At 42.2% G+C, this 26724-nt stretch overlaps 1 protein-coding gene across 1 annotated transcript in view; it reads right to left on the reverse strand.

Annotated features, from left to right (window-relative positions):
* Window positions 1-2263: 2263 nt before the first annotated feature.
* The window catches only part of ST8SIA1 (ST8 alpha-N-acetyl-neuraminide alpha-2,8-sialyltransferase 1), a 108059-nt gene continuing 83598 nt past the window's right edge, over window positions 2264-26724 (reverse strand). The window contains exon 5 of the mRNA XM_002187229.7: window positions 2264-18968. Coding sequence (XP_002187265.4) covers window positions 18482-18968 — 487 coding nt within the window. The 3' untranslated portion in view covers window positions 2264-18481. The remainder of the gene's footprint in view (window positions 18969-26724) is intronic.

Genomic DNA, 26724 nt, shown 5'->3' on the forward strand with positions numbered 1-26724 from the left:
CTGTGCCAGATATTTGTGGAAGAGTTTGCATAATATTTGTTTCCATTTTCTAGGTACATCTGTTCTGAGCCCTGCCTGGTGCCAGCAGCATTTGCAGAATTAAGCCCTAGGGATCTATGAACTCAGAACTGCACATGCTGTTATAAAAATTAAGTTTCATACCAGGCTAAGGCAGCAGGTTAACACCCATCTGAGTTACGGATGGATACCAGTATTTGTCAGAAGGATGATGTTGGCATCATCTTCAAGCACACATTTTCAGTAGTATTTGTTTTCTGTACTCCTTTTCCTTTTGAATTTTTTTTTTTTTTTGCCAGACAGGAATCTCTTCTTTTTACACTGAATAAATAGTTATTTATGCCTCTTTCATATTCAATGTGATTATCATGAGCTTTCTAGAGTTCAGACCATGCACAGATGAAAAAGTATTTGCTTCCTCCAGGCTACATTTGTGGATTTTTCCCCTACAGCATCTACCTCAATCTGTCAAGGGTCTTTAATGTGGAGTGACAGCTTTAGCAATGCCTCTAGGGATCTGAGTGGGAACAAGTTTGGGGCTTAGAGGATCTCTCTCAGACTGGGGGAGGGGGCAGGGAACACCACAAACAGCAGGGCCCTAAGGGGAAGTAGAAGTCTGAGGACTACAAAAGGAGCAAAAGGTAGGAGATGAAATGGAAGAAAAGAAGAAGAAATTCAAAGTACTCAAAAAATTGGGAAAGGTGATAATTCTGAGAGGGCTTGGCCAGAGGGGGTGGGAGCTGGAAGGGATCTGGAAGGCAAATGGAAACCAGCCCTCACCCATCATGACCCAATCCCACAGAAACATGAAGGAAGATGCTCCAGCTTCCCATTTTCAGCCACCCACCCACTGTCCCACCAGCTGAGGACACACATACCCTCAACACTGCCTGGCTGTCCTCCTCCATGTCAGTCAGAACATTTGTACTTGGAAAAGCCAACAGTGAGATCCTTGGGCTATTGAACAGCCCCAGTGAAGAAATAGCACCAGTCTCACCATGTAAGTTGTTGCCAAGCTGGCAGAAATCAAAGGAAGTACTCACAGTTTGAAGAATCATTGTTTGAAGAATCATCATTTCAGTTGGAAGGACCTTTAAAGGCCATTCAGCCCAATCACAACATGAGATGTTGATAGCAGAAGTAAGACTGACACCCAAGAAGGCTTCAAGCATCTGCAGCTCTTTATGGTCCTTCAGCCCAGCCTTTTATCCCCCTGATGCTGATGCACTGCACCTGTGTGCCCTCTGTCCCCTCTGGGGCACTCCAGGGCTCGTTCCCTTCAGTGCTCTCACCTGTCCTGCACAGCTGGAGCCAGCCAGGGATCAGGCTGGGCCACAGCCCACTCCAAATCACCACAAACCCTGTGCCTACAAGATGTAGCATTCCAGAGGCTGATTCAATTACTCAGTTACATGGGAAAATTCCCTGTCTCAGCCTCCTGGCCACACCACATGGTCACTGGCCATGGCAAGGCTGCATTGTTGGCTGGATACCCACTTTGCTGCCCTCCCAAGCCCTCTTACCACAGGCACTGTCCCTCATAAACACCCTTGCCATTTTCCTATTGGACATGAGCTCTGAGTGCACCTGATAACAATTATCCATCCCAACAGCTGATCATTCCAAGAGCTACAGCACAGCTGACAGGCCACGTGCAATCTAAGCCCAAAGTGTCGTGCCACTTAATGGACCTAAGGCCACAGTGCTGTCACTCACAATCTCCTTTTGTTGTCATGTTTTTGTCACACTTTCCCCATCCCCAGACATGTCTGGTGTGCCACCAAAGCTGGTTTCTCTCACTTAGCATTTGTTAGCACCAGCTGGTGTCCCAATGGCAGTGAGCAGTGGATTTGGAGATGGGGAGTGTGAGGAAGGCAACGCACTTGATCTGCATGGATGGGTTATAATTTGCATGGATGGGTTATAAATTTATTAAATTTATTTTCTGAACTGTTGAAGCCTTCAAACAAAAGCTTCGTTGTAATAACTTGACTGAAACAACTTCTGGGAGACTTTTCTGAAAGGGACTCTGAAAAACACATTAATTCAAGATAAAAACACTCCATTATGGCACAGGGTTATTACAAGACAATGCAACTAAACTATTTTGAACTTTGTCTTCTCTCTCACATGCATATTTTGAGTTTCATCTCCTGACTGGAAAATCTCACACTCACTTGATTTTCAAGTACTTTGTTTTATTTTAGAATACTTTTTAACTTTAAACACCACACAGAGCCTGATGGTAAGTCAGCATACACAGTTGTATTTTATTTTTAGTATCATGGCAGATAATTTTTATAACAGGGATTCTGAATAGCTTTTCCTCATCATCTATAATGTTCCACTTTTGGGAAAGTACTCTATGTCTTATGAAATATTTTTGCATAATAACATGAGTAAAGATTAATTTCAACTGGTAGATCTGCATGTATCACCACTTGTAATTCTAAAGAGTGAATACAAAGCTCCAAGAAATTGATGCATAAATCCTAGCTGAAAATTATCTAGAATATTTTTTTTAATGGTATTGACTGTTTGTTTGGCAGCATATACAGGTACTTGATTTTTTTAACCATTTTGTAAGATCTATGCATTGCTGGTACTGGTTAAAAAAACCCTGTTTTTTTCTCAGTTATGGGTACATAAAGTGGGAAAAATACAAAGTGGTTGAATTGAAATCAAAATATTGAAAATACTACAGTGATCTTTTTAAGAACTGGATCAAAATTTTTGAGACAAGAACAGAGTCTAAACCACATTACAATCTTACCCCTGTTAAATACCTACAAAATAAAAGGAATCTGTAGCAGAGTAGACCAGAGTAAATGATTCCACCTCGCAGTAGCTTTTGAGATAATTAAATGAGTTCTTTTTCTTCTTTACAAAATGGGTCCATGCAGATCTTTTCATGGAAAGTAGTTGAGTCTGAACATTCTTTCTTAAAATATCCAGATAGCCAAAGGGGTTGCATTTAAATCCCTCTCTTGTAAGAAGTCTACTTCAGGTATCTGAAGCCTTCTCACCAAAACCTAGGATATATATGTGTACGTATATATATACACACACACATATATGTATACAGAAATTAAATAGAACAATTAGATTAAAGAAAATACAAAAATATTCTACTTTCAAATTTTAATTTCACCTGCTTAGCCCACCAGACTTGCAGACCTTCCCTGAGGTTCTCAGGGAGGAAGCTAAAAGCTGGAGATGAGTAAGACCTGAACTGACAACCACTGAAAACAGTGAAAAGAAACCTTGTAATTGAGATTCCATGGAATTCTAAGCTTTTCATCTCAAAAAGAAAGAAGGAGGACCAGAAAAGACTGCAGGGAAGAGCTAAGAGCAGCAAGGATAATAATCCCAGTTGCTGCATGGCTTTCATCAAAAGCAGTGAGCAAGTGGGGAGTCCTGCTGGAGGAGACGCAAGGCCTTTGTGGGGATAGAAAAGCCACACTACATGAGGGGAAGTTTAATTACCCAGCTGATTGGACAATACTGGAGGGTATTTTATGAAGTAGCAGTTTAATTGAGATGGAGATATGCAGTACCTCATGGTTGTGGCACACTGGAAATATTCTCTGAGCAGATACAGCAACACAAAAGGTTACGGTGACCTGGGACCAATGTTCAGCTGGAGGAACTTCTGGGCAGGGCAGCTTATTTCTTTCCAAGAGTCTCCAATTCTCTTTGCCCCAGTTTTTGAGGTACGTAAAGAATATTTTACCTTACTATCTGAGAGACTGCAAAGAATTGATCCTTGTCGACAAAAAAAGCAGCAACTTGACACAAAGTGGCTGATCAGTTTGAGGGGGTAAGGAGGAAATCTGCAGAAGAAAATCACAAATTAAGGTTTTTGTCTCAAGTCCCACATGCCTTCTCTGGAAAATCTTCTTGAAGTTGTTACTGGTGTTACATGTGATTTCTGTGCTCATTAGGAAGACAGAATGTGCTGCCTGATGGAGGCTGAAATCTTATTGTTGCTGAACAGGTCAAGCAAAATGCCACAGCCAGCTGATAGATCCTGGTGTGCCTAATGCATCAATTCCACAAAACCTCTGAGTTAGGCAAAATTGCACCAGATGGGAATATCTCCATTAACTCACCCTCATCCACACCACTGCAGCTGTCTCTGCCAGCTGACCTTGGCATTTGGGAGCGTGTTTTCTACCAGACACCCAGATCAAACAACAGAAGATGTGCAGCACTTCTGCTAAAATGCCACGAAGGGATGAACTGGAAAAGCACATCAGTGAAACAGATACTTAAAGCCAAAAAGTAACAGCCACACCAGGCTGTCCAAGGTGGGTACGTCATTGTGTGCTGGAAATCTGGGTGGAAGAGGATTTAAAGGGAGAATTTTCTGCATTAGATGTGCTTCTCTTGTCCTTCCCTATGACATTTGGGCATCTCTCATCAAAGCCAGACAGAAGGAATTCTAAAGCCCTGATACTGACCACATTTTGCCTTTTCACAGAATATTTTCTTACAAGGAATGAGTATCAGTGTACCAAGATTAAAGGGTCAGGAAGAAGAGGCACACAGCTAAACAAAAATACCTGGGATCAGTGGTAACTAAGGAAGGATTCCTTTCCAGAAGGAAAAACTGCAAGACATCACTTTCAAGTAGCACTTCACCAGCTTTAAGTGCAATGTACCTTCAAGGACATGGATATTTGACCAGGTTTCCCACATTCCAAGGCAATTTTGCCTCCACAGAGAGAGCCTGCACAGAAGTTTCCACCCACGGAGAGCTCCCCTGGCAGGAGTTGTCAGAGGCAGGGAGTTCTCATTTTCTGAGCCCTCACTGACATCTGACCCTCCTTGCAACAGGAAGTAATCTAGAGAATCACCTTGATAGAGATGGTATATTAAAAAAAAAAAAAAATTAAATGAGAAGAATGAGGAGCTCTAATTTAATCACCGTGTAGGAACACGCATTTAGAGAAAGGAAATGAATGTGTGACAGAGCCAAGGAAAGCTAAGGAATAATCTGATTATTTCTAGCATAAACATAATCACTGGGATAGCATCCTTGACTGGCTTCAGCAATTTGTATCTGCTCATACCTGAGTAAACTGGAAGTTAAATGGACTCTAACTCATCTTGAAACACAGGTTTTTGAAAAAGAACCATCACAGCTGAAGGAAAGCTGTCTGTCTTCCCCTCTTACCTCAGCAGAGACCACATTTGCTATGGATAATCCTTCCAACAAAATGAAAGGAGAGATGTTTGCTTTTTGGTACCTACCAGGCTGAGGAATCTGCTCCAGCTGTCCCTGCAGTGGCCAGGATCATCAGCCCCTTCACCCTCGTTGTTTTTAAAGGGGGCCAAGGTGGGGAGGTTTAAAATGTAAAGAGGAACAGGAAATTGCCTTGATTGTTTGGACATACAGGGTTAGAGAGCGAGGAACAGAGAAGAAAAAGAAGCCCTGCAAATATTCTTTTCATTTCTTAAAATGGCGATATTTATTTGTTAAGATAATTAATTTCAAATAATTATTAACATAATAGTTAACTCTGAAAAACTTCATCAAAATTAAATGAAACAATGAGCCGGTTCCTTCTGATCATGCTCATTGAGACTGCAGCTATGAAAAAAGGCATGGGCTACTATAAAATCATTATTTGTTTCCATCCACTTGCACAAACATTATAAATAAGACTTTCCTTATAAAAATCACAGAAGATGCTTGTGGCACATTTTGTAAAATGCAACTAGAAAAAGACAAGATACTGTTAATAAATAATACATTCAATAACAAAGCAATTTTTGCTATTAAGAGACATCTAGACATTTTGGGGTACAGTCACCATGAAACCACCTGAAAAAGGGACATTCTTCCAAGAAGCACTGCACAGTACTTGAAAAATGAACAAATTCTACTGACATAATAATAGAAAATACATTATTGCAGGGCAAAGAAAGAGATTCCCTTAGTCCTTGAACAGTGTTGGCTGACAGCAAACATTTGCTGCATTGGAGAGTGAATTAGATCGAAGCCCTAATCACAAGACTCAGAACACCACCACACTTTGGGATGTTTAACACACTCCACACAAGTACCTTTGCCCCTGAGCATGCCAAAAAACCAATGATTTGAGATGTTCACCCAAGTGCTCCTGTCATTTGGACACAATGTTCAGCCTGTAAAGCTTACCCATCAGAAATGAGACAAATATTACATGCTGGGCACTGGAGGCAAAACAAATTCATGGAATTCTGCAATCTCAGAGGCATAAGGGTTTGCTTATCTACTTTAAAATCACCTCGAGACATCGAACTACCACAGTACCACCACACTTTTTCAATAAACTGGGCAAGAGAAGGAGGAATGCAAATAAAAGTACTAGAATTTAACAGCTAACACTGACATCCCACATCACATGGCTCCTTCGGGAATATTGTGTGAGAGAGCAAAAACGGCAACTGTGCCCAGTCCCTAAAGAGCCAGGAGAAACCCTGTGGCTGTCCTGGCAGGGCTTTGCATAGAGCAGTCCTGTAAAGCACAGACTGATCCCACATCAGCCTGTTTTATCCAAACACGGAGCTCCTTGCCAACACCTGCTGAAGTTTTGGCAGCACCGCGGATCCAGGCACCGCTTCCCTGGGTGCTGCACCGGGAGCCTCGTCCCTTCTCACAGCCAGAGCCAGCTACAGAGCTCTGAGGTGGGCAGCTCGGGGAAGGGGACAGCCAGCACCTCACTACTGAAGGGAGAAGCCAAGAGAAGCTTTCAGCAGTGCTTCCTGGGCTGCTTGCCTTCAGATAACACAGTCTGTTCCCAAGGTAAAACACCAGGGACTCGGGATAACCCCAGCGACATTCCCTGGTCCCCTGGCTGGGCAGATACTCAGGATGGCTGCAGCTCAAACAAATACTGCTGCCTTGTGAAATCACTCACTTCTCATAAATACCCCTATGAGGTAAATGCAAAATTAACAGTTTTGAAAAACCTTTGCCCGGCCCATTTCTGTTTTGGTCAAGCACAAAACTTCCCCAGGTTGCTCCAAGTTCCTTTCAAGTGGCTGTGCCTACAAGAAATGGAGGGGAATTCTCAGAGTTTGCACTTCAGCTTCTAGCCATAAGCAGCAAAATATAACAAACCACTTATCTCCTGGCACAGGCACGCACTGCTGGGAGCAGGATGTGGGCAGGAAACGTGGCGTGGCATCACCAGTGAGCCTGACTGATCTCCCAGCCAGTGCAGCCCCGTGAGCCCGTGCTTGGAAGTAAATCAGATGTGCTGGAAATAGAGACAGATTGTCCCTCACAGTGCTGGAAAGAAGCAGATTTAACTTTAGGAACAGAGCAATGTGTTTGTTACTATCCTTTGGTAGCCATGCTACCAAATCCAAGTCCGAGAAGGAAAAGCAGTCTAAAAGGGGATGTGGCTCACTGCAAAACCCACTAAAAGTATTTTTTCCCCTTATCTTCCCTTCTCTTTTCAGTATTTTCACACTACAGAGCTCACACTACTAATCCATCTCAGGGATACAACATTCACATAAAAAGACATGCAAGTTTTTACATTCATCATCATCCACATGCTACATTTCACAGTTCATTATCAGAGCAATGTACCGCTCTGGGAAAACATCACAGCAAGGCACCTTTCATTTCCTTGGTGTCTTTGTTTGCTTGCTTTTCTCTGGAGCTTTCAGAAATAGCCAGATGGAAACATCATTAACACAGGTTAAAGCTAAGTGTCTGAGTAGGTGTTTCTTTTTTTGTAAAGAAACAAAAAAGTTTACAAGTCCTTGTAACTTCCATGAGACATCAAATGAAAATTAAAAATACTTGTATTGGTGCCAAATGTTTTTATTATTTGGGGTTAGGGTTAGCTTTAAGTTCCCCTTTGGAGGAGGTCCAGAGATTGCTCATGTTACCCAGCCCAACAGGACTGGACACATCTGCCCTGCTCCAGTCTGGAGGCTGGGTCTGTGTTAAATGGTGGGATAGTTACCCTTGCAAGCTCAGTAGAGAGGAACATTCAAAGTCCTGACTACTCTCACTCAAGCCAGGGTTGCTGGCAGGGAGCTCTGAATTCACTGCTCCCAAGTTAGGAGACCTCTCTCCTGAAACAACTGGAAAAGAGACACTGATAAAAATCAGGATTATGTTATTTAAATGGTTCTTTTGTGCCTGTTATATGCACAATTGTTTACCATGGTGCAGATTTGGTCCCAAAATTTGCATGTGGATTTAGTCCAAAATGCATCCAAAAGCTCTTCATAAGAACAGCTTGTCAGAGTGGTACTGAATATGTGAAAACTCAGTCTGGTAAGTTTTGCCTCTAGATGAAGATCGGGCCTGTGCCCGTGGGGCTGTAATTCCAAACATAATATTTGATCACAGTAAGGATGATTGAACACATTGAAAAGCAAATTTCAGATGCAATTTTGGCCTTACAAGAAGAAGTCCATGATTTGTCTGGTACAGTTTTACAAAACAGAATGGACTCTCAATTTCCTACTACTGCAAAATCACTAACACTGGTTGCTGTTCCTATGTAGATCAGAGTGAAAGAAGTATTAAGGATTTGGTTGAAATTTGAAAGCAAACTCAAATTCTACATCAGGTGGCCTTTAAAAGGCCCATTGAACTTTGAATATATCTTTGACATTTTCACCTCACGGTTATGGAACTGGGCCTGGATAAAAGGAACTGTTCATACTACTTTATCTGTAGTTTTTCTTGAAATAGCAGCTGGGTGTATGTTACAGGGGTCTAGTTAAATATGGAGTAGAGACTAGACAAGGCAGAGTCTTGTTAGTCTCTAAAAATGGGGGGAAATGATGCCAAATTGATTTTTGCCTTTTTGCTTTTCTATATATTCTCTGTATTCTTTATTGTATCTATTCTCTGGATTCTCTCTATTTATAGTTCTGCAGCCTGGTTTTGTATTCTAGCTACTTTGCCCAGCACATTTCCCTGCCCTGATGGGCAGAAAGACAAAACACTTCCAAGGCCCCTGTCCTATCTTGGATCTCCCTAGGAAGCAAGGCTGAGCCCAGCTCTCCAAGATGTATTTTTATAATCAAAGTTTAGTTCCCAGCTAAGAGGGGATGGGGCAGGATTCAGAAAGGGTTGAACTCAGGGAAATTGCCTCACCACTTATGTCTCTAATTGACGATTTTTGTCAATTATGCTAATTAACAAAACTTATAAAACTGTATTCAGCCCGTGGAGGGGGTGTGGGCATTCTGTGGACATTTTCCATGTCTGTCCCTGGAAGCCTCCAATAAAGACCAGCCTTTATCCTACACTATCTTCAGAGTGTGTTGTTTTCTTTCTAGGTTCTTTAAGGCATCAGGATCACCATGGTAGTTACAGGCCCTTATTAAGGGGAAAACTCCTTGTTTTTAACTCAAGTCGAAAGCCATTTTGGAAGTCAACTTCTATTTTATTGACACCTGACTGAATATGAGCATATAAGATATACCAAAGATTCAAAATGTAACTATGTTCAATTTAGGATAAAACCCAAAGACACTTAACAGTTTCATAAACTGGGATTTATGAAAGCCAAAAAATCTTTCAGTTTTTAAAGAGAAAGATAATTTGGTGAGATTTCGTCACTGAAAATCTAAGTACTGTTATGAAAAGAAAATATTGTGCCCAACACAGGAAAAAAGCATAAGACCAACTTTTTTTAAGAAAACCAGCATCTGAGATTAGAATAATGCCTTAGACATAAACTGTCATTTTAAAAACAAGAGAGAAGAAAGAAGTATTTCTTCCTTACAAACACTATCAGAAAAGAATTGCAGTTGAAAAGCAGAGGGAGAAGATAATCCCATTCCATCAAAAAATCTAAGAAAATTATTTGATGCATGGAAACACTCACAGACATCAGATCCATCAAGAATAATAAATTACCTGAGGATTTCTAATTCACAGCCAGTGAATGGTGAAGCTTCCCAGTGTAGGAAAAATCCTTTTTCATTTTCACTTGGCTCATCCAACGCACCTGACAATGGAGCAGCTCGTGGATCACTTCCACGAGACAAGGACGTGACACAGCTCATGACTGGATTTCAATATGTGGTGCCTTTGTGTGGCAGAAGTTTGAAATGCAATGAGATATTTACCTCACAAAAGCAACCAACAAACAGCATCAACTGCTCAAGGTCTATACTTGTGGGGAAAAAAGAATTGGTAGATTACAGAATAGATTACAGAATTATGATACTTTCACTAAGTATCATAATCTGACAGTGCTTTAAAATAATTTCAAATTTTCCTAGGATGAACTCCCTCAGGTTTGAGAACAGTCAACTAGTTAAAATCCAGGCAATTCTATTGATTTGATTAAGTCAGAGCAGTGAAAGAGAGCAGAGAATCTGGTTTATTAATTGAAGGGTGGGGCTGAGAGGAGAAAACCTTTTTTTCTCTTTATAAATGCACAGCTTTTGCCTCTCCTGCAATTCTCTGAACATAGTGTTCCTATTGCACTTCCTAACAATGGTGGAGGATTTTAACACAAAAGCATAAATTCACTCAGATAAAAAGGGTAGCTCATTTGTTTGTTTTCATTGTTCAAAACAGATAAGCTTAATAAAATTTCTGGGTTTTTTTTTTTTTCACTTTAATCCCCAAGCATGAGTTAATTAATTCTCACAACATCTGAGCTAAAAGTAATCACCATTCACCTAACAGAGAAATTACCACAACAGCAAGAAAGACTTCAAAATTCTGGGATAAGTAGTAGTTTCCACTACTTCATTTAATTATGAGTTAAGAGAGTAATTAGTACTAGGAAGGTGTAAAATGCTGCATACAAATATTAATAAATCTCAAGTGGTTTTTGCCTCTCTGTTAATTTTTTAGGTTTAGGGCCAGAGGAAAGTTGAGCGTAGCGCAGAGAAAATGTTAAGCAACTTGTGAACAGAGCAAGTTTCACCCCAGCACAAGAAGAATTGAGGGAAAGAGAAGCAAAAGAATAAAGACCTAACATCAGTTAACAACTCTGGGTTCCAAGTACTTAAACCTATGCTACCATCCCTTTACTTAACCAGAAATATTGTGTCCTTTTGTGCATGCACCTCCTTTCTGATCTTTGCCTACTTCTTTGGCCACCACTACTAAATGGCAGCACATAAACAGAGATTTCAGAAGAGCAGAACATGTCCTGGGCTTTTTTTTTTTTTTTTTTTTTTTTTTTTTAATTATGGTGTTTTTTTAGTCTGTGGACATGGGACAATCTAGAATTGGAAGCTTTGCAGAAGTACGGACTTGAATACAAAGCTGGAAGTGCAGAATAAGTTGCAAACCAGGAAAAACTCCCATATCTTTTAACATGATTTATTTAGTTATTAGTGCATTTTAGGAGAAAAAAAAAACAAACAAGGGAATATTTTTTACACGTAAAATTTTTGCAATTTTTTTTCATCTAAATGATTTGAAAGTAATTATTCAAGATAGTAACCAGCATCTGAACTATAAACTTCAGGCTATTTTGTTTATATTTATGTAACTGTGTGCCTATCTATTATTTAGGGAGTTTCCAGAGACCTTTGAAAAGGGTAAGAGCTCTGATTGACTTTTTGTTCCATTTTCAATGCAAGGTGACATGTGCAAACAAGAAAAAAAAAATCTATTTCTGCCTTTGCATGGAACAGCTATTGGAAATGCTTATGGAGGGGGAGTTTCAAGAGCACTGAAAGCTGACCTAGTCCAGTATTACCTCAATGGGGATTTCATTATTGATAGAAATAAAACCACAGTGGTTTCTGCACTCCGCAGCATAAGGCAGTCACCTTCCAGTGACCTCCTCCTGTGTGCAAGTCTCACACTCGGCTAAGATGCCTTTTGGATAGTCAGATAAAGTGATTTCTATGTATGTGGTTTTTAACAGGCCAAACCCCGCAGTGACCAAATGATAATATACTAAAGGACATAATTCCCAGGCATTCCCCTGTAGCTTTCAGGACAAAGCCCAGGCCTTTAAAACCAGTCAACACATGATTGATCTGTAGGATCACAGTCCTTGAAGGGCCCTCACAGGATGAAGAAATATCACTCCACAGTGGGAGACATCAAGCAGGCAGAGCTGTGGCTAAAATATCTTTTTTCGTAACATCTGCCCAAGTTCTACAGCTCAAGAGGCAGCAGTCAACTCACGTGCTCAAAGGAGTCCTGCCAGCCTACTCCAAACCAGCATTTTCCTGAAAACTGGACATCTTCTGGCAGTTTTACTCTGCATACTGTGGGTACCCAAAAAGAAACTTGTGTTCCTGATGAAGGAGGGTTTATTTCCAGCACATGGAGGGCTTACAAATAAAAAATTTCAAGCATTTCCTATAGGAACACAGAGAAGAAAAAACAAGTTGTGATTATGGCAATTTTGCAGAACACCAAAATCTTTGTTGGAGATATCTGAGTAGAGACTCAAATTGGTGTCTCAGTACTCCAGATTACACATTTATTTTCAGTGAAGAATTTTCATTTACTATCAAGATAATCACCAAATAACAAAGCTTCCTGCAGAAGGAAGATTCCTTAAGCTGTCGGTAAGAATTCAGCTTGAAATGTAATACAGTTCTGTAATTGGTTCCTTCCAATTAACAGAAAATGATGCAACTCATCTCAGCTATGGGTCCCATATGAGTGAAACAATTCATTGAATATACAATTACAAATCAGAAGGAACTGTCCAAAAAGTACTCCAGTGTTTTTTTGAACACCATCTTTTTCATAAACCCAGAGAACAATTACGAGTGGCACCGCTTTCTTAAACTCACTCTGGATTCACTCACAGGAATTAAATCCAGATAAGGGGGGAAAAAAGGGTTTAACTTGGAAGATGAAGGCATCAAACAACACAGTAAATTCCACATGGTCAGAGTGCTAAAGGTCCCCTTGCTTTAGAGAGTCCCTTGCTTTAGAGGATAAATATTCAGCTCAGCAGAAAGCTGACCCTCTCCACAGCAGAGGGAGTACACAGTCAATAATTCAAGATGCAGCTTGATTCCTGAGACTTGCCAGGGATTTCCAGTGCTGCTAGGAGCAGGCTGGTCTCCAAAGGGATGAGCTACCACCATTTCCACAAGCCCAGCACTCCTGACTGTGAAGCAGGACAGGCTCACCGTGCCATGGGTAATGAGCTGGGGTCAGCAGCTGCCCCTGCAGCTGCATCCCCAGAACTGAGCCCAGGCACTGCAGGCACTGGGCAAAGCCACAGCAGCGGCTACAGGGAACAACCAGCCTTTCCCACCAGGGGAAAAGCTCCTGCTCCTGCTCTGCCCTGCACAGCTGGAGTGTTTCCACAGTCCTGCTGAGAACTCAGAATAGCCAGCACCCTGAATCTGGCAGTGCCTCGCTCCTGGTTGCACCAAACCAAGCATTTTCAATTAGCAATGCATTTTTCCCCCCCACCACAATAGTGGAAAAGCAGAGTGAAATTCATTCTAAAGCACATGCATTAAGCTGGAGAGCCTGAATACACCAGGGCAGAGCCTGCTGCAATAAAAAATGATGAAAATGAATAATCGGAGAGGAGTGAGTAGCTGTTTAAGTTCTCACTGCTGCCAAAAATATTAGCCAGGGAGAAGAGGTTAAGCCTTCTGTTGGCTCTTTGCATTCCACTTACAGAAAAGAGCTTGTTAATATTTAACAAAAAGAACTCTAAGTCTTTTAGTAATTGTTCTGTTCAGAAACTACAAAAAAGTCAAACATATGATAGATTTCAAGAGATAAAATATAGGCATTCAAGGGAGAAGGTATTATTTTACAACAATTGCCTTGAAATCACATCCTTCTATCCTGTTTCTGTTCTCCAATGATGGAACTACCAACACCTGGCCAAAACCACATTTTTTATTTAGAGTTACTCTGAGCTCTTGGTGGGATATGTTGACAGTTTAAAAGAAAAGCTTGTTCAAACTACAAAACATATTAGCTGCCTTAGGGCAGGGTTTTTAAAAATCACACTTCTATCCCCAAAGGGAATGGTTGTCTGGAAGGATAAGGAAGAGAGATCCTTTAGGATGGTGGTTTGGGGCAGCAATAGAAGTCCACATTAAGAGGAGGTCAGTGCACACTAGGACAGCTACAGTACCCAGAACAGCCCCCAAACAACCATGGAGATGAGTAATAAGCATTTCTGGACAAAGCCTGATGAATTTTACTTACTTGGAAGGATCAGCTAATGGAAACTCCAGCATGTGAGCTTTTGAAGGAGGCCATGATTCACAACAGCAGCTGGTTAGTCCATTTTATATCTGTCTTTTGATGGGAGCGGCAGGAAAGAACAGCTTGTCCTTCCTATAACCTGGACTTCTTCCAATACCTACTAATCTATTAAGTTGAAGAAGAGTCAGAGAGGCAGCAAATGGTGAGATTGCTGTCACCTCCTTAATTTTCCTCACTTCTAGATAAAAAGTTCCCTTACACCTTAATTACAGGCAAGGGTGAGCCCAATACTAGGTTAGCATTCATGAAGCTGTTTCCAGGAGCGGTTTTCTATAGCTACCACATTTCAGGACATTAAGTTTCAAAAAGCAGATACTTTGCTTAGTTTCAGGTCCCACAGAGGTGCTAACTCATCTGCCTCAAAAATAACATAAACTCTGGGGAAAATAACAAAAAGGTGAATGTAATCAAGTAAAAAAAAACAGCCAATATTTCCATATTCTGTAAAACTTCAGCTGTAACAGAGGCTTAGACCTCTGACTTTAGTAGCTGCCTCACACCGAACTTATCTTCATTCCAGCAAAAATATAAAAATATGACATTCATGAGCAAGAGTTCTTAGCACTGTAACAAGGTCTGTGCCAAAATTAGAGATGTTTTTGTTCTCATGAGCACACCTCCCACTCCCTTCTCTAGGATTTTGCTTTGCTGGTTTCTGTTTTGCTTCTCTGATCTAGAAAGAGCTCCAAGAGGCTTCCCAATCAACAAGGAAGGAAAGTTTTACATAGTTTTGTCACAAGTTCAAAAATTGGTCTTGATTTCATCAAGAACATATACAGTCCCAAGAAGATTGTATCAAGAGGGATTTCAGTGCATACCTTTCTTGTAAAGGTATTTAATTTATTCTCCTTACAAACATGGGGCAATGATTCCTAGCAGGCAGAGCTATATTCCAGCAATATTCTGTCCCTTGTCAGCTCTATGACAAAATTAATAATTATGAATATTAACAAATCATTTGGCCAGCTTGAACCAGTTTTTATTGAAGATGAACTGCAGTAGCTTTCAACCTGGCAGATTTGTGCAGCTTTAGCTATCAGGGAAACTCAGGGACCGGCAGTGGAAATAGAGGTGCTGCAGGAGGGAATTTCACTAACAATTATTAGGATTTCAAAAGACTTGACTAAAAATACAGCAACACAAGCAATGACTTCCCTCCTGAAGATGGATAAATTCTCAGGCCCTTCCATGCCATGTCATATTTGATATCAGTGATCCTACACATGGATTGCCCTCCTCTGAGACATCCACAAGGCAAGCTCCACACCCCACATGGATGGAGAGCCTTCACACCAACATTTTCTCAGGTAACAGCCACTCTTATATTCCCAGCTACTTGATTTTGTCTTTTTGACTGCTCTTGCCACGGAAGACTTGCAGGGCTCTCCTGCATCCCTTTTTACCTGCTGGGCAAAAGGCTGCTGGCCAGCCCTTCCATGGACTGACAAGCTAAACCAGATTTTGCCTCTCAAAGGTGGCATTTATTTTTGTTTCTCTCCTTTTCTCAACTGCCAGTTTTCTGGAAGTTGTAGAAAATTATTTACCCTTGAAGCCATTCCTTCCTCATCAAATATGGTTGCTTTTGTACTGTGTGTGCCAGTTACACTCACTGTAGGTAGGTGTGAACAGAGGCAGAACTACAGATTTCTCCAGTATCAGCCACACATCACCCACAGCCTGGGTCCCTCCTGCCCCCATAAGTCCTTGGAAGCCATCTCCTAGCAAACAGCAGCACTGCAGACACCAGAAGGGACTCAAAAGGCCTCAGGCTCAGTCCTACACAGGTAGGGAATACAACACCTCCAGATATCCAGGGCACCAGCTGAACATGCCGGACATTAAGAAACACTGGACAGAGTTTTCCTACAAAAACACTTGTTCTTCTAATCCAATTATTTTCCCAACACACAGAAGAAACAATTACCAAGGGGTTGGAGAGCTGTACGAGAGGTTCAGAAGTGAATTCCTAAGTAAAAATACCAAAAGATGACCAGCAAAGAGGCAGTTCCCCCCTTACTCTCCTTGTTCCCTCCATCCCTCAAGGAAATGCTGGCATCCTGCTGATGTGCCATCATATTCCAACTGTTGTTTGCACAGATAATATCATCTATAAAGCACTAAAAAGTGCAAACTTGATGCACCCAACAAAAGCCATACAGGCACCTCTTCATCTCCAAGAAAGGCAGCTCAGTCAAATTCTGCCATAACAAGCAGCAAGGAAAATATTTTCAAATCCTTCCTCACCGAGTCCCCACGTCATAGATAATGCACTAATGAAACAGAATTAATTATCAGGTGATGTTCCATCAGTGTACTGACTGTACTTTTAATGAAAACATGGACAAAGATAACATGGGCTATGAGGTACATTCAGTTTCTATCAGAACAATAGCTAGAACACTCCAAATTCTCCACATTACCCTTTAGCATTGCCCTGTAAGCCTACAAAACAATTTATGCTTGGAATATCCATATTCCAAAAGAAAATTTTTATTATGAAACATAGGTTTGAAAAGAAAAACATTACTATCTTTCCCCAGTTTCCTACACAGAGAGTTGAACTATTCATATTTAAAGAAGAGCCATGGATTTCACTTTTAAAAAAAATTATTTACATCTATAGAACTTGCAGCTGGTAGTCTATGAGGAGAGACCTTATCAACACTTGAGAAGACACATCCCCCAAAATACTAGGACTTTGGAGCTAGAACAGCACAGGAAGTCGCTGTGGAAAGTTGATGACAGTTTTGTTGTTCCAACACCTTGACTAGATTTTCAGTAATAAGATAGTAAGAAAGAGAACACTGATCTGGATTTTTCAAGTTAATGGTGGTAACATCTTGCAGCTTAAATTGTGCTGCAGACTGAGCTGGGGTTCTCCTCTTGTCCTCCAGTGCTAAACCAAAGCAAACAAACAAAAGGATTTCTCATTTCCACAGTGAGAGGACCATCTGCTGCCCAAGTAATAACCCAAAATAAAACAGTCCTTCAGGCACTGTGCACACTGGCAGGATTCACCACTGTGAGCAGGGCTGCCTCGCATCAGGCATGCCCTTCTCTTTTTTCCTTTTTCTTGCTGGCTGTGCAGCTTTTCGGTGCTCCCAAAGGCTGTTTTATTTCCCAGACTCTCTTTAAGCAGAGACAATCTCATGTGAGAAGTACAAGTCTTTAAGGCTAACGTTACAATCCAAGCAGAAGAGCAAGTCACACACAGAGAAACGATTTTCAAAGCTTTGACTAATTTTAAATGACACATTCATTTCTGCAATTTTCCTGCTGTAAGCACATGAAGAACCTCATTCTAAATTCCACTGAACCCCTCAAATACCCTCAACAGTCCATGAACATACAGAGTCCAAATGAACACAGAATTAATCCCTAAGGCTGGACAGAAAAACAGGTCAGGAACCATCCCTGCTACGAGAGTCACTGCGGAAATCTTGCAGGGGTCACTGAAATCAGGCTGCACTTCCCTGCTGGTTTTGTAATATGTTTTCTTTTCAGACCAATGTGCCTTAACCAGCTCTTGCCCACAGTACAGCACTGGCACAGCTGTAAGTGCAATGACCTGAACCATCCTGATAACACCTACAACATGTAGGTCTATCCATCCCCAGGAGCAAGGCATTCCTATGACATTCTAAACAGATTCTTAGCACCTTCACTCTCCCAAGAGTCTTCAGAGGAGCTGATGGCACTCAGCTCCGTGGGCTTTTCAGCCCTTCCTTTTCCTTCCTCGGGGGAGGGGGCGACACATCAAAAATAAAAGGAACAAAAGGAAAAGAAATGAAGAGTCAATGACACACACGTGCTGTCCTACACATACACACACACACCCAAACAGAGGAAAAAAGCAAGGAAAAAGGAACGTTCTACAGGGTGCTGATCTGGAATGAAATGGAATTTGGAAGAGATAGTCATATTTGGCACTGTCAGCAAAAGCTTATGAGTGGCCCGGTGACTCTCTGAGCCTTAATGCCCTTTTTACACTTGTCACTTAAAAACATCCCTGGAAAGTTCAGCTGTGCTGCTTCTGACATTTTTTTCCCACCGCTGCCGAATGGACTTGATGGAGAGATACATTTCATCCTCTCCCAGTTCCACAGAGCGCTAAACAACAAGGACATATTCCATTTGGCCTTCGAGTAGCCTTTTTATGGTCCATGCAGCTCCCTTTAAAAACAACCAACACAAAACAGAGCTCTCTGTTGGAGAGTGTGGAAATTAAAAACTATCCATCTCCCAGACTGACTCTTCTGATCCTCAGGCCGAGGGCTGGGTTCGAGGGTCCTCACAGGGTTCTAGCTGCATTCTCAGCACGCCGCTCTTGTGAAGGAACCAGAGCTGCAGGAACTCCTCCGGCATGGCGTGGAAGCCCGAGTCAGGCAGGACATTGTCATAGTAGTGGTGGCTGATGAACTTCCCGCGCAGGTCCACCGAGAAGGGCCAGAAACCGTAAATCGTCACCTCCTCGCACAGCCCCAGCGCGGCGCTGACCAGGAACAGGCCCGTGGAAAGGCGCTTGGCGTGGATGCCTTTGCCCTTCCAGAACTTGCCGATGTCCCGCAGGAAGTTGGGGTTGGCAAAGAGCACTGCCTGCTTGGCCCCGAAATCCGCCAGGGTGTAGTAGACGCGCAGGGAGGGCCCCGTCCCCGTCTTCATGGAGAAGGCTGGCATGTAGATGTAGCTGTGGTTGTAGACCTTCACGCTGTCCACAAAGGCTTTTCGGGACCACATCAGGTTCTGGAACCTGGAAAATCACAAGGAAAAATGAGCTGGGTTTTCCCAGATGTTTCATAATCCACCTCAGGGCTGCTCCTCATACCCATATCTAAATTTCACTGCACACCTTTTCCGAGCCCAGAGAAAGTCCAGACAGACTTCTGGCTGACACTGCCTCTCTTTTGAAAACAGACACCTGAATAGACAGTTGAAAACTATCTGGTATTGTGCTAACTTCAAAACCTTTCTGCTTTCATCTCCTTTAAAAAAACCAAATGAACACTGACAACATTCCGTAAGACTCAATCCTTTTTAGCAGTATTTTTCATCTGCCCAAAAACCAACTTAGATTTTTCAGGGTATGGGAATCTATAAAAGAAACTTTCAGATCTGTTTTTGTTCTTAAAGGCAAACTAAAATAAGAACCCAACTTAGATTAGGAGAGCAAGGTATATGTACAGATTATTTCTTTGATATCAAAACAGCACATTACGATTTGTTTAATTGTCAGTAGCTATTTGCTGATGGCTGGTTTATTCCTGATGTTTGACTGACCAGTATCAAGGGCTATAAACTTTCCTTGCCATACCCCAGAGGTGGCGTTTCCTCCCCACCTTTATCACTTGACAATGTCCAAAGCCTTCAGAGTGTGAAGCTTACTACACTAAAAACCCACTTTTGTCCTTTCATTGCAGCTAGGCTGATCCCTGAATGCCATCCCTCATTTTTCCCTCAGCTGCCAAATGCCCACGTTGCTGCCTTGTCTCTCTGTTTCCTGCAGCCAAGGCAGATGTGTCATGACTAATTCCCTAGTCACACACCAGAAGAGCCAGAACAAGAAAGTTAAGTCAGAGCACTGGATTTTTTTTTTCTTTTCTGTTGTGCAGGCAGAAATAGGGATAATAATATGTTTTTAAATGTTTATAAAGAGATCAATTTTATGTATAAACCTCTTTGAAACTATAACAAGAATGACACAAACAGGTTTAAACAGAATGCCAGATGACCTCAAGAAGTATTAAACAAAATTTCAGCTGAAATGATTAGAAACAAAAAAAAACCCAAACAGCTTCAGCAGCACTACACTGTCTCATAATACATGCCAGGTATTTTTGTAGTCTTTGTTTTGGCAAAAAAAAAAAACCCAAACAAAAAAAACCCAAAAAAACCCCCACCCAAAAAACCCCACCAAAAACAACAAAAAAACCCCTAAAAGCCCTTGAAATATTCTTGATAAATTGAAAGGTTTTAGGCATTTTTAATATTAATATTTGGTCTCTTGATTGGCTACAAGGTAAGGTTCTTGCAAAATTTCCTGCACATGGTATTGAAATCTGAAGTCTATCTGGCTCTTCACTGCTTCTCTGCTCTGCAGATCTGCTCCTACTGCATGGTGCTATTTGCTAATGGAGACAGAGCCACTGTCTTCCAAGAAAGACATCAATTCCACCCCAACCTACAAAAAAACCCCCAATAATTCACAACTTATTGTATTTGGCATTATTTTCTGTAGAACCAGCCAAGACACAGCTTAGTGTAAAAGGCCAGCCAAGACCAAGGTGCCTTGGCAGAAATTCATTGTCTGCCTGTACCTCTTCACGTGGGCCTCTCCCTCCATCACTATCAGACCTATGACTGCTCCCCAAAATTAGCTTTACCAGCCTCTCTTCCCAGGGAGTAGCAGAACAACCTGCAGATTACCAGGTGCACAGGTTGGCTCCATCTTACAAGCTTATTTTGTTTCCATCAGGACACTCTTATTGAAGGGGAAAAAACAAAAAAGAAACTTATTTTTTATATTTAATAATTAAATATATTTAATATTCTTTCATTATTCACCTAAGTGCTCAAACTCCCAGTACCCAAACATTGTTCTAATACCCCTAATCACTTTTGAAAGGTCCTAAGGCCAAGAGCAGGCTTTCAGTCCCCTTTCAGTCATTGGGCATTGCAGGCTCAAATGTCCTTTCACAGTAAAGGGGTGTTGAGCGAACACCTCGGTGCTGCGAAGTCCTTGCACCTGGGCTGAGGAGGGGCCAGAGGCACATTCACTGTCACTCCTGAAGCACCATGTCCTTTCTCACTTAAAACTCGTCCACAGATTTGACTTCAGAGGGCAAATAGTTGTGGTTATTCTAAACCTGCATTTTCTAGCAAATTTACCATTCTTAGAAAAGCCCCACACAGCTCAGGATAAACACATTAAAACTCCTCAGTCGCAGAGGGCCAGAGACTGAATATTTATTGGCTACCACTGTCACAACGTTTGCAATTCTTCTGGATAAATCCCCCCCAAAGCCTCAAAGTAACAGCAGCATGCCTCACCCTGCTGCAAACTGTCCTTTAGGAACATCGCCTCCTGCAAACCCATGCCTCATTCCAGGTCTGGATGGCAGTGCTGTGGGCATCCTGCCCAGGTCAGCAGGTGAACATTACACATGAGGCCAGGAGCCCATGGAGAAACAGAAAACATACTGATTATGGCTGGGCTGATGGTCCAACAGCCAAAAAGCTGCTGCCCATCTTGAGCACCTCATGAGGGGAGATACAAGAAACAAATGAAAATTTCTGTTACCTATTTGTAAAAATGGGAGCACTCTCCAGCATTCTGACACTTCACAGGCTGGACAGAAGCTGAGGAACCTGGGGACAAGCGCTGTGCATAAGCCAGTTTCTAGAGCTGGTGCTGGAAGCTGAAGCGTGTTTTTCCTTAACTCCCAATGCAGACAGAGAGTCCTGCAGGCTTTGAAGGTACCACAGGCTAGTGCTGGCCTCTTCTGAGCCTTCAGTCCTCTCAAGGGCACAGCCCAGGAGCTGCGCAGCACCACCACACACACAGCTTCCAAAGAAATGCATTGAATGATCCAGAGCTCTGCACAAGAGCGCATCTCGGGCGACGTTATCTCCCCAGCACAGCTTGGAGCAGGAAACAGCTGAACTGCTGCCAGGGTCCTGCCTGCCCTTCTGCAGCCAAGCTCATACAAACATGTGGCCAGCTGCTAGCATCTGGATAAAACTGGGGCTGGAATCTTCCAAGTCCTGAGCAGCACCTGGAGACTCCTCAAGCAGCTTGGGAATCTGCAATGATGTGTTCCAGCAGCTCCCAGAGAGGCACGAGTGACTGTAAACCCTGGCCAAAACAGATCACAGCAGGTCCAGCCCAGACACTTCCACTTCCACTGCACTCATCAGAGGAGAGTGAAAAACTCGGATCATCAGCATCACATTCTTCTGTTCTGTCAGGTTCCTAGGAAGGATCAACTTAAACCCAGCAACTTTCATCAGCATGTGGAGGCAGAGCTGCACAGATATCAGAGAAATAATTTCCTTGCTAGGAGCTGGAGAACTGCCTCAAATGCTCTGCTCTACTTTTCCAGAGAGAAATATTAATCCAAGAGAAAACTGCCATGACACATTGTCATAAGAGAGCAACCGAAGACTTAAGAACATTAAGTGTTTTGGGGTTTGTTTTTAATCTGTTTTTAACGTTCTTATTGATGTTCTTTAGCAGACATTCAGGACTGGGCTGCTCTCTGCTACTGAGAGACAGTTCTCAGTAACCACAAGGAATTTGCTGCAGTGACATTGAGCTAACCTTCTTGCGGATAATTATGGCAGCATTCCCTTGCATCTTGGTTTCTTTTTGATCTCCCCAGAGAGTCACTATCTCATGCCTGTGATGACATCCCAGGCACAGACTCTATTGGCATCTGCAAAGTCACAGGTTCAGCACTCTGGATTACTTGACTTATCAGCAGGGAAAAATAAAATTACATAATGAGTGGAACAACTCAGATGCCAAAGAAATAGTGTATTATTTTAAAATTATGACAGAGCTCAGGGGAATAGAGCAGAAGGTGTAAAGACTTAAGCTTGTTATGTTTCTATGATAAACAATAACCTCACTAAAACTACTTAGATAATTAGCCAAAAATGATTTAGCAATTTTCTCCAGCTGTTGGACTCTGCTTACAGCTGAGGTCACAATAAGTCAGCTTGCAAACACGCATCTGAGCCTCCTCCGTTGCGACAGAGGGGTGGTACTGCACTTGCTTCACAGAGTGCTTTTCAGAGAGCAATGCCCTCCTTTATGCCCTGTGCTCTCACTCATATCCAGCTGCTCTTGATGGTGTGCCCCTCTGGGACAATCTTACTGACACAGAGGCTGTGTCCCAATTAACAAATGGTGTCCGTGTGCTCATTCCACTTGCAGGCACTTTTGCATGCTTTAAGTACAAGGTAGACTTTCTACTTGTCCACACAGGGAGCCGGAATTGAGCACTTAAAGCACTATAGACGACCCCCATTTCTTATTTTATGCCAGCTTTCCCAACAAGCCACTGTTTACTCACTTTAAGGATACCTACCTGACTTAAGAATCAATTTTAATCCCACTAAAATCAATGGCAAAACCAATTCAGGTCCCCAGTGTTCTGTCTGACCTCCTTTCAAACACCTCCAGCAGGAGGGATTCTCTCCTGCTCTCACCCTGGGTCCCTCACAGGCACACAGTCACCCAGCTGGGAGCTCGTGCCATGGATGGGGTGATGCTATTCCTGTATTTGCCTTTCCCTTTGCCCTTCTTCCCTGTTGGCTCTTTATGGACCAGATGCTTGCTCTTCTCAGGGGTGACTGACTCCCAGACTCACTCCAGCTCATCCCTTCCACGCATCCTACAGCCTGCTGAGATCCCACACTGCTGCTTCTTATGGACAGGGGCTTCCAGAGCCCTGTTCTTCTCCCTGGTACCAATAATTAAAGACAAATATTTGCCTCATTCTCCTTTTCATAAGCCTTTTGAATGGTGATTTCCAACACAGGGATTCTAGGTACTTCCACCATCATCTTCAAATAGCCAAAAGCAGGGGAAAAGACTCTTTCCAGTGACTTTTTGGGCTAATCTGTTTCTTTATGATGCACTGTCCTTAGCACATGACCTTCAGAATAATTTGATGCATTCAGAAGGTCCAGTGAGACATGGCAGAGCTATGTTTTAATCCCCACAAAGAAGGAGGCTCCTTTTCTGACTGAATTAAGCATTAATTAGAGCTTTTTAAAAACCTCCACCCATTCCTCTGTGGCCCTGGAAATATTAGATACAGTGCCAAAGGAAAGCTGACTTCTTCAATGGAACCCAGAGCCAGCTATCCTGTACAGCAAAATAATGAAACATTAAAATCAGTCTTCACTGGTATTTTGGGACTGCGTGTGATCCTTATTCTGCCAACTCAAATGAAAATGTACTTTAAATAGCTGCTCTTTTTAAAACCAGCAGAGGTAAACATCAATCCTTTCTGTTATCTGACAGCTTGGATCTTAGCTTTCAGATGATGAGCTGCTCATCTTAGTCTGACTTTTGAAAATTGTGGCTGCTGTAGTCACATACAAGGGGAAATAACAGAAAAGGACAGGCAGAACAGCATGGATGTAAATTACTTGTATTGTTAAAATTGCTGCCTGGTGTTTCTAAGTCTTGTGAATACTTCCAAACCCTTGCAGCTGGAAGTGAGGAAGATGGGAAAGTAGGAGAAGCAATGAAATGAAATCAGCTAGGAAAAGCCCCAAACAACACAGAACTACATCTGCTATCTTTGGCATTCGATTTCACTGGACTGCATGCCAGAGAGAGCTGAGCAGAAACAGAACCTGATCACACATTTCCTCCGGTTTTAATGGAAAAAGAACCACATCAAAGCCCATATAGAGACTAGGAGATTTGCTTTGGATTAAGACAGTGTCCCTAAGACTGCTGTGTCCTTGGGACAGCAACAAAACAGAGAATCATCTCCTGGATCTTTCACTCAAATACATCCCAGGCACAGGTCCCTGTGGATCACTGCAGAAACACAAGGCTAACAACATTACAGCTTCCTGATTGTGCCGGCCTCCTGTGCTTTGTCACCCAAACATAAAATCTACCAAGTGACTGCAGTTATGAAAGACCTATTCATAGCTGAGAACACTTTTGCTGAGCCTTTGAGTTCTCTCTTTAACGTCGTGACATTCTTCAAACATTAATTATTTGCAAATACCAGTGAGGGTGACATTCAACTACATCCTCTCTTTAGACTCTTGGAGCCCTCTCCAAAAAAATAACTGGAAAGGGAGAGGAAAACAGTGATGTTTGAACGTGTATTCTTTTTAAAGGTGCTCTCTGCTATGGAAGTTATAGACTGAAGGAAATTATTTAAAACAGTAAATGCTTCAACAGGGATTATGGCAAGAACTGTAACTAGGATGTGCTCTCTCTTTTGAGTATGTAAGCACCCTTTTAAAACTCTAGTACATTAATCACTGGTGCTTTCTGAGACCATGCCACAGCTGCGGCACAAATCCCTCTTAAAAACTGTCAACTAGAAGCTTGGTAAGAAAATCAGAAGTTCAGAACCCATAGGAATATGTGGTGAGTCTAAAATATTTGAAATGGGGTAAAATAAATCCACACAACTCTAAAACACATAAAAGATCTCTGCTTTTTTTCTGTTAGCTGCTGCCAGTGGGCAACCTCCCCTGCACTGGTTAAGGGGCAAGCATTGCAGCTAAGCAATGAACCAGTGGCCACCTGAGTATAAACAGAGGAGGTGACAAATTGCTCTGGATCCAAACACGAGGGTGAAATAATAGAAAAAAGAGCAAAACAAACAGCTGTCTGACAGACAAGGAAGTCCCTTCCAGTCCTTGGCACACAAAAGTTCAGGCCATTTGTAAAATTCCTGGAAATAAGCCAGGGGAACTCAAACCAGCCCAAGGACTGCAGCTGTAGACCTTCAGAACAAAAGGTTTTCCTGCCACCTAACACCAATTTACAGCCATCCTGGCACTGTTCAGTCAGGCCTGGAAGCATCAGATGCTCCTCAAGGCTTCCAGCAGGCTCCAAGGTGAGTTGAGTGCTGTACTTTGATAGAGCCTTCTTTCCCTTCTGCAACTCACACACAGACCCTCAAGGAAGACTAGAAACAAAACCAGTATATTTTCAACTGCACATCCAAGTATTTTCAGCTCAGATTTCCTGATACTGGTGTGGTTTGTCCATAAAGTAACCCCAGTGAATCTAACTTGAAAATATTTGCCTAAGCTGTTATCTTCTGCAACCTCCTAACCAATTAATTTACCAATACTTTCCCTCTTACTTCATGATTGCCTCAATACCTTTGTCCAAAGCCTTTTAAAAATTCAGATATACTCTATCTACTGGCTATCCACATGCACCCATTCAAAGAACCACCAAAGTTTTGCAAGAGCACATACATTTATCCAGGTGTTCACTAATGCTACCTTTTACTGCAGTCTCCACCAAATCAGCTGGAAGAGACGTCAGCTTGCAGATACACTTGAGCTATTTTTAATTTGGACTGTTTTTAAGCACTGATCCCGTTTCTAACACCCTCCAGTCTTCAAGTACCAAGGCAGTTTTCAGTGAAGAAGGACACACACTGCTCTTCTTTCATGAGTGAGCCCAGTTCTGCCTATAAATTGACTTCCATCCTGTATCTATACCTTAAATTCACTTAAAATTACCTCAGTCTGATGAGCCTCCCCATGGGCACAGGGGATGATCTCAGTGTCTTCCACAGTGAGCAAAGATGCAAATAATTCATACAGCCTCCCTTTTATACCTGTTTTCTACAGCTGGCCATCAACTAACCACACACACAGCAGATGGGGTGGGTGTTTTCTGCTTCTTTTTGGCTTGTGTGGTTGCTGGAAAGAGGCTGTAGCACTAGGCTTTCATCTCTCTGCTTAGTTGTTCTTGGAAACGTTTTCTACCTGCCACACAGATAAAA

The sequence above is a fragment of the Taeniopygia guttata genome, chromosome 1A, assembly GCF_048771995.1.
Source record: "Taeniopygia guttata chromosome 1A, bTaeGut7.mat, whole genome shotgun sequence".
Taxonomy (NCBI): Eukaryota; Metazoa; Chordata; class Aves; order Passeriformes; family Estrildidae; genus Taeniopygia; species Taeniopygia guttata.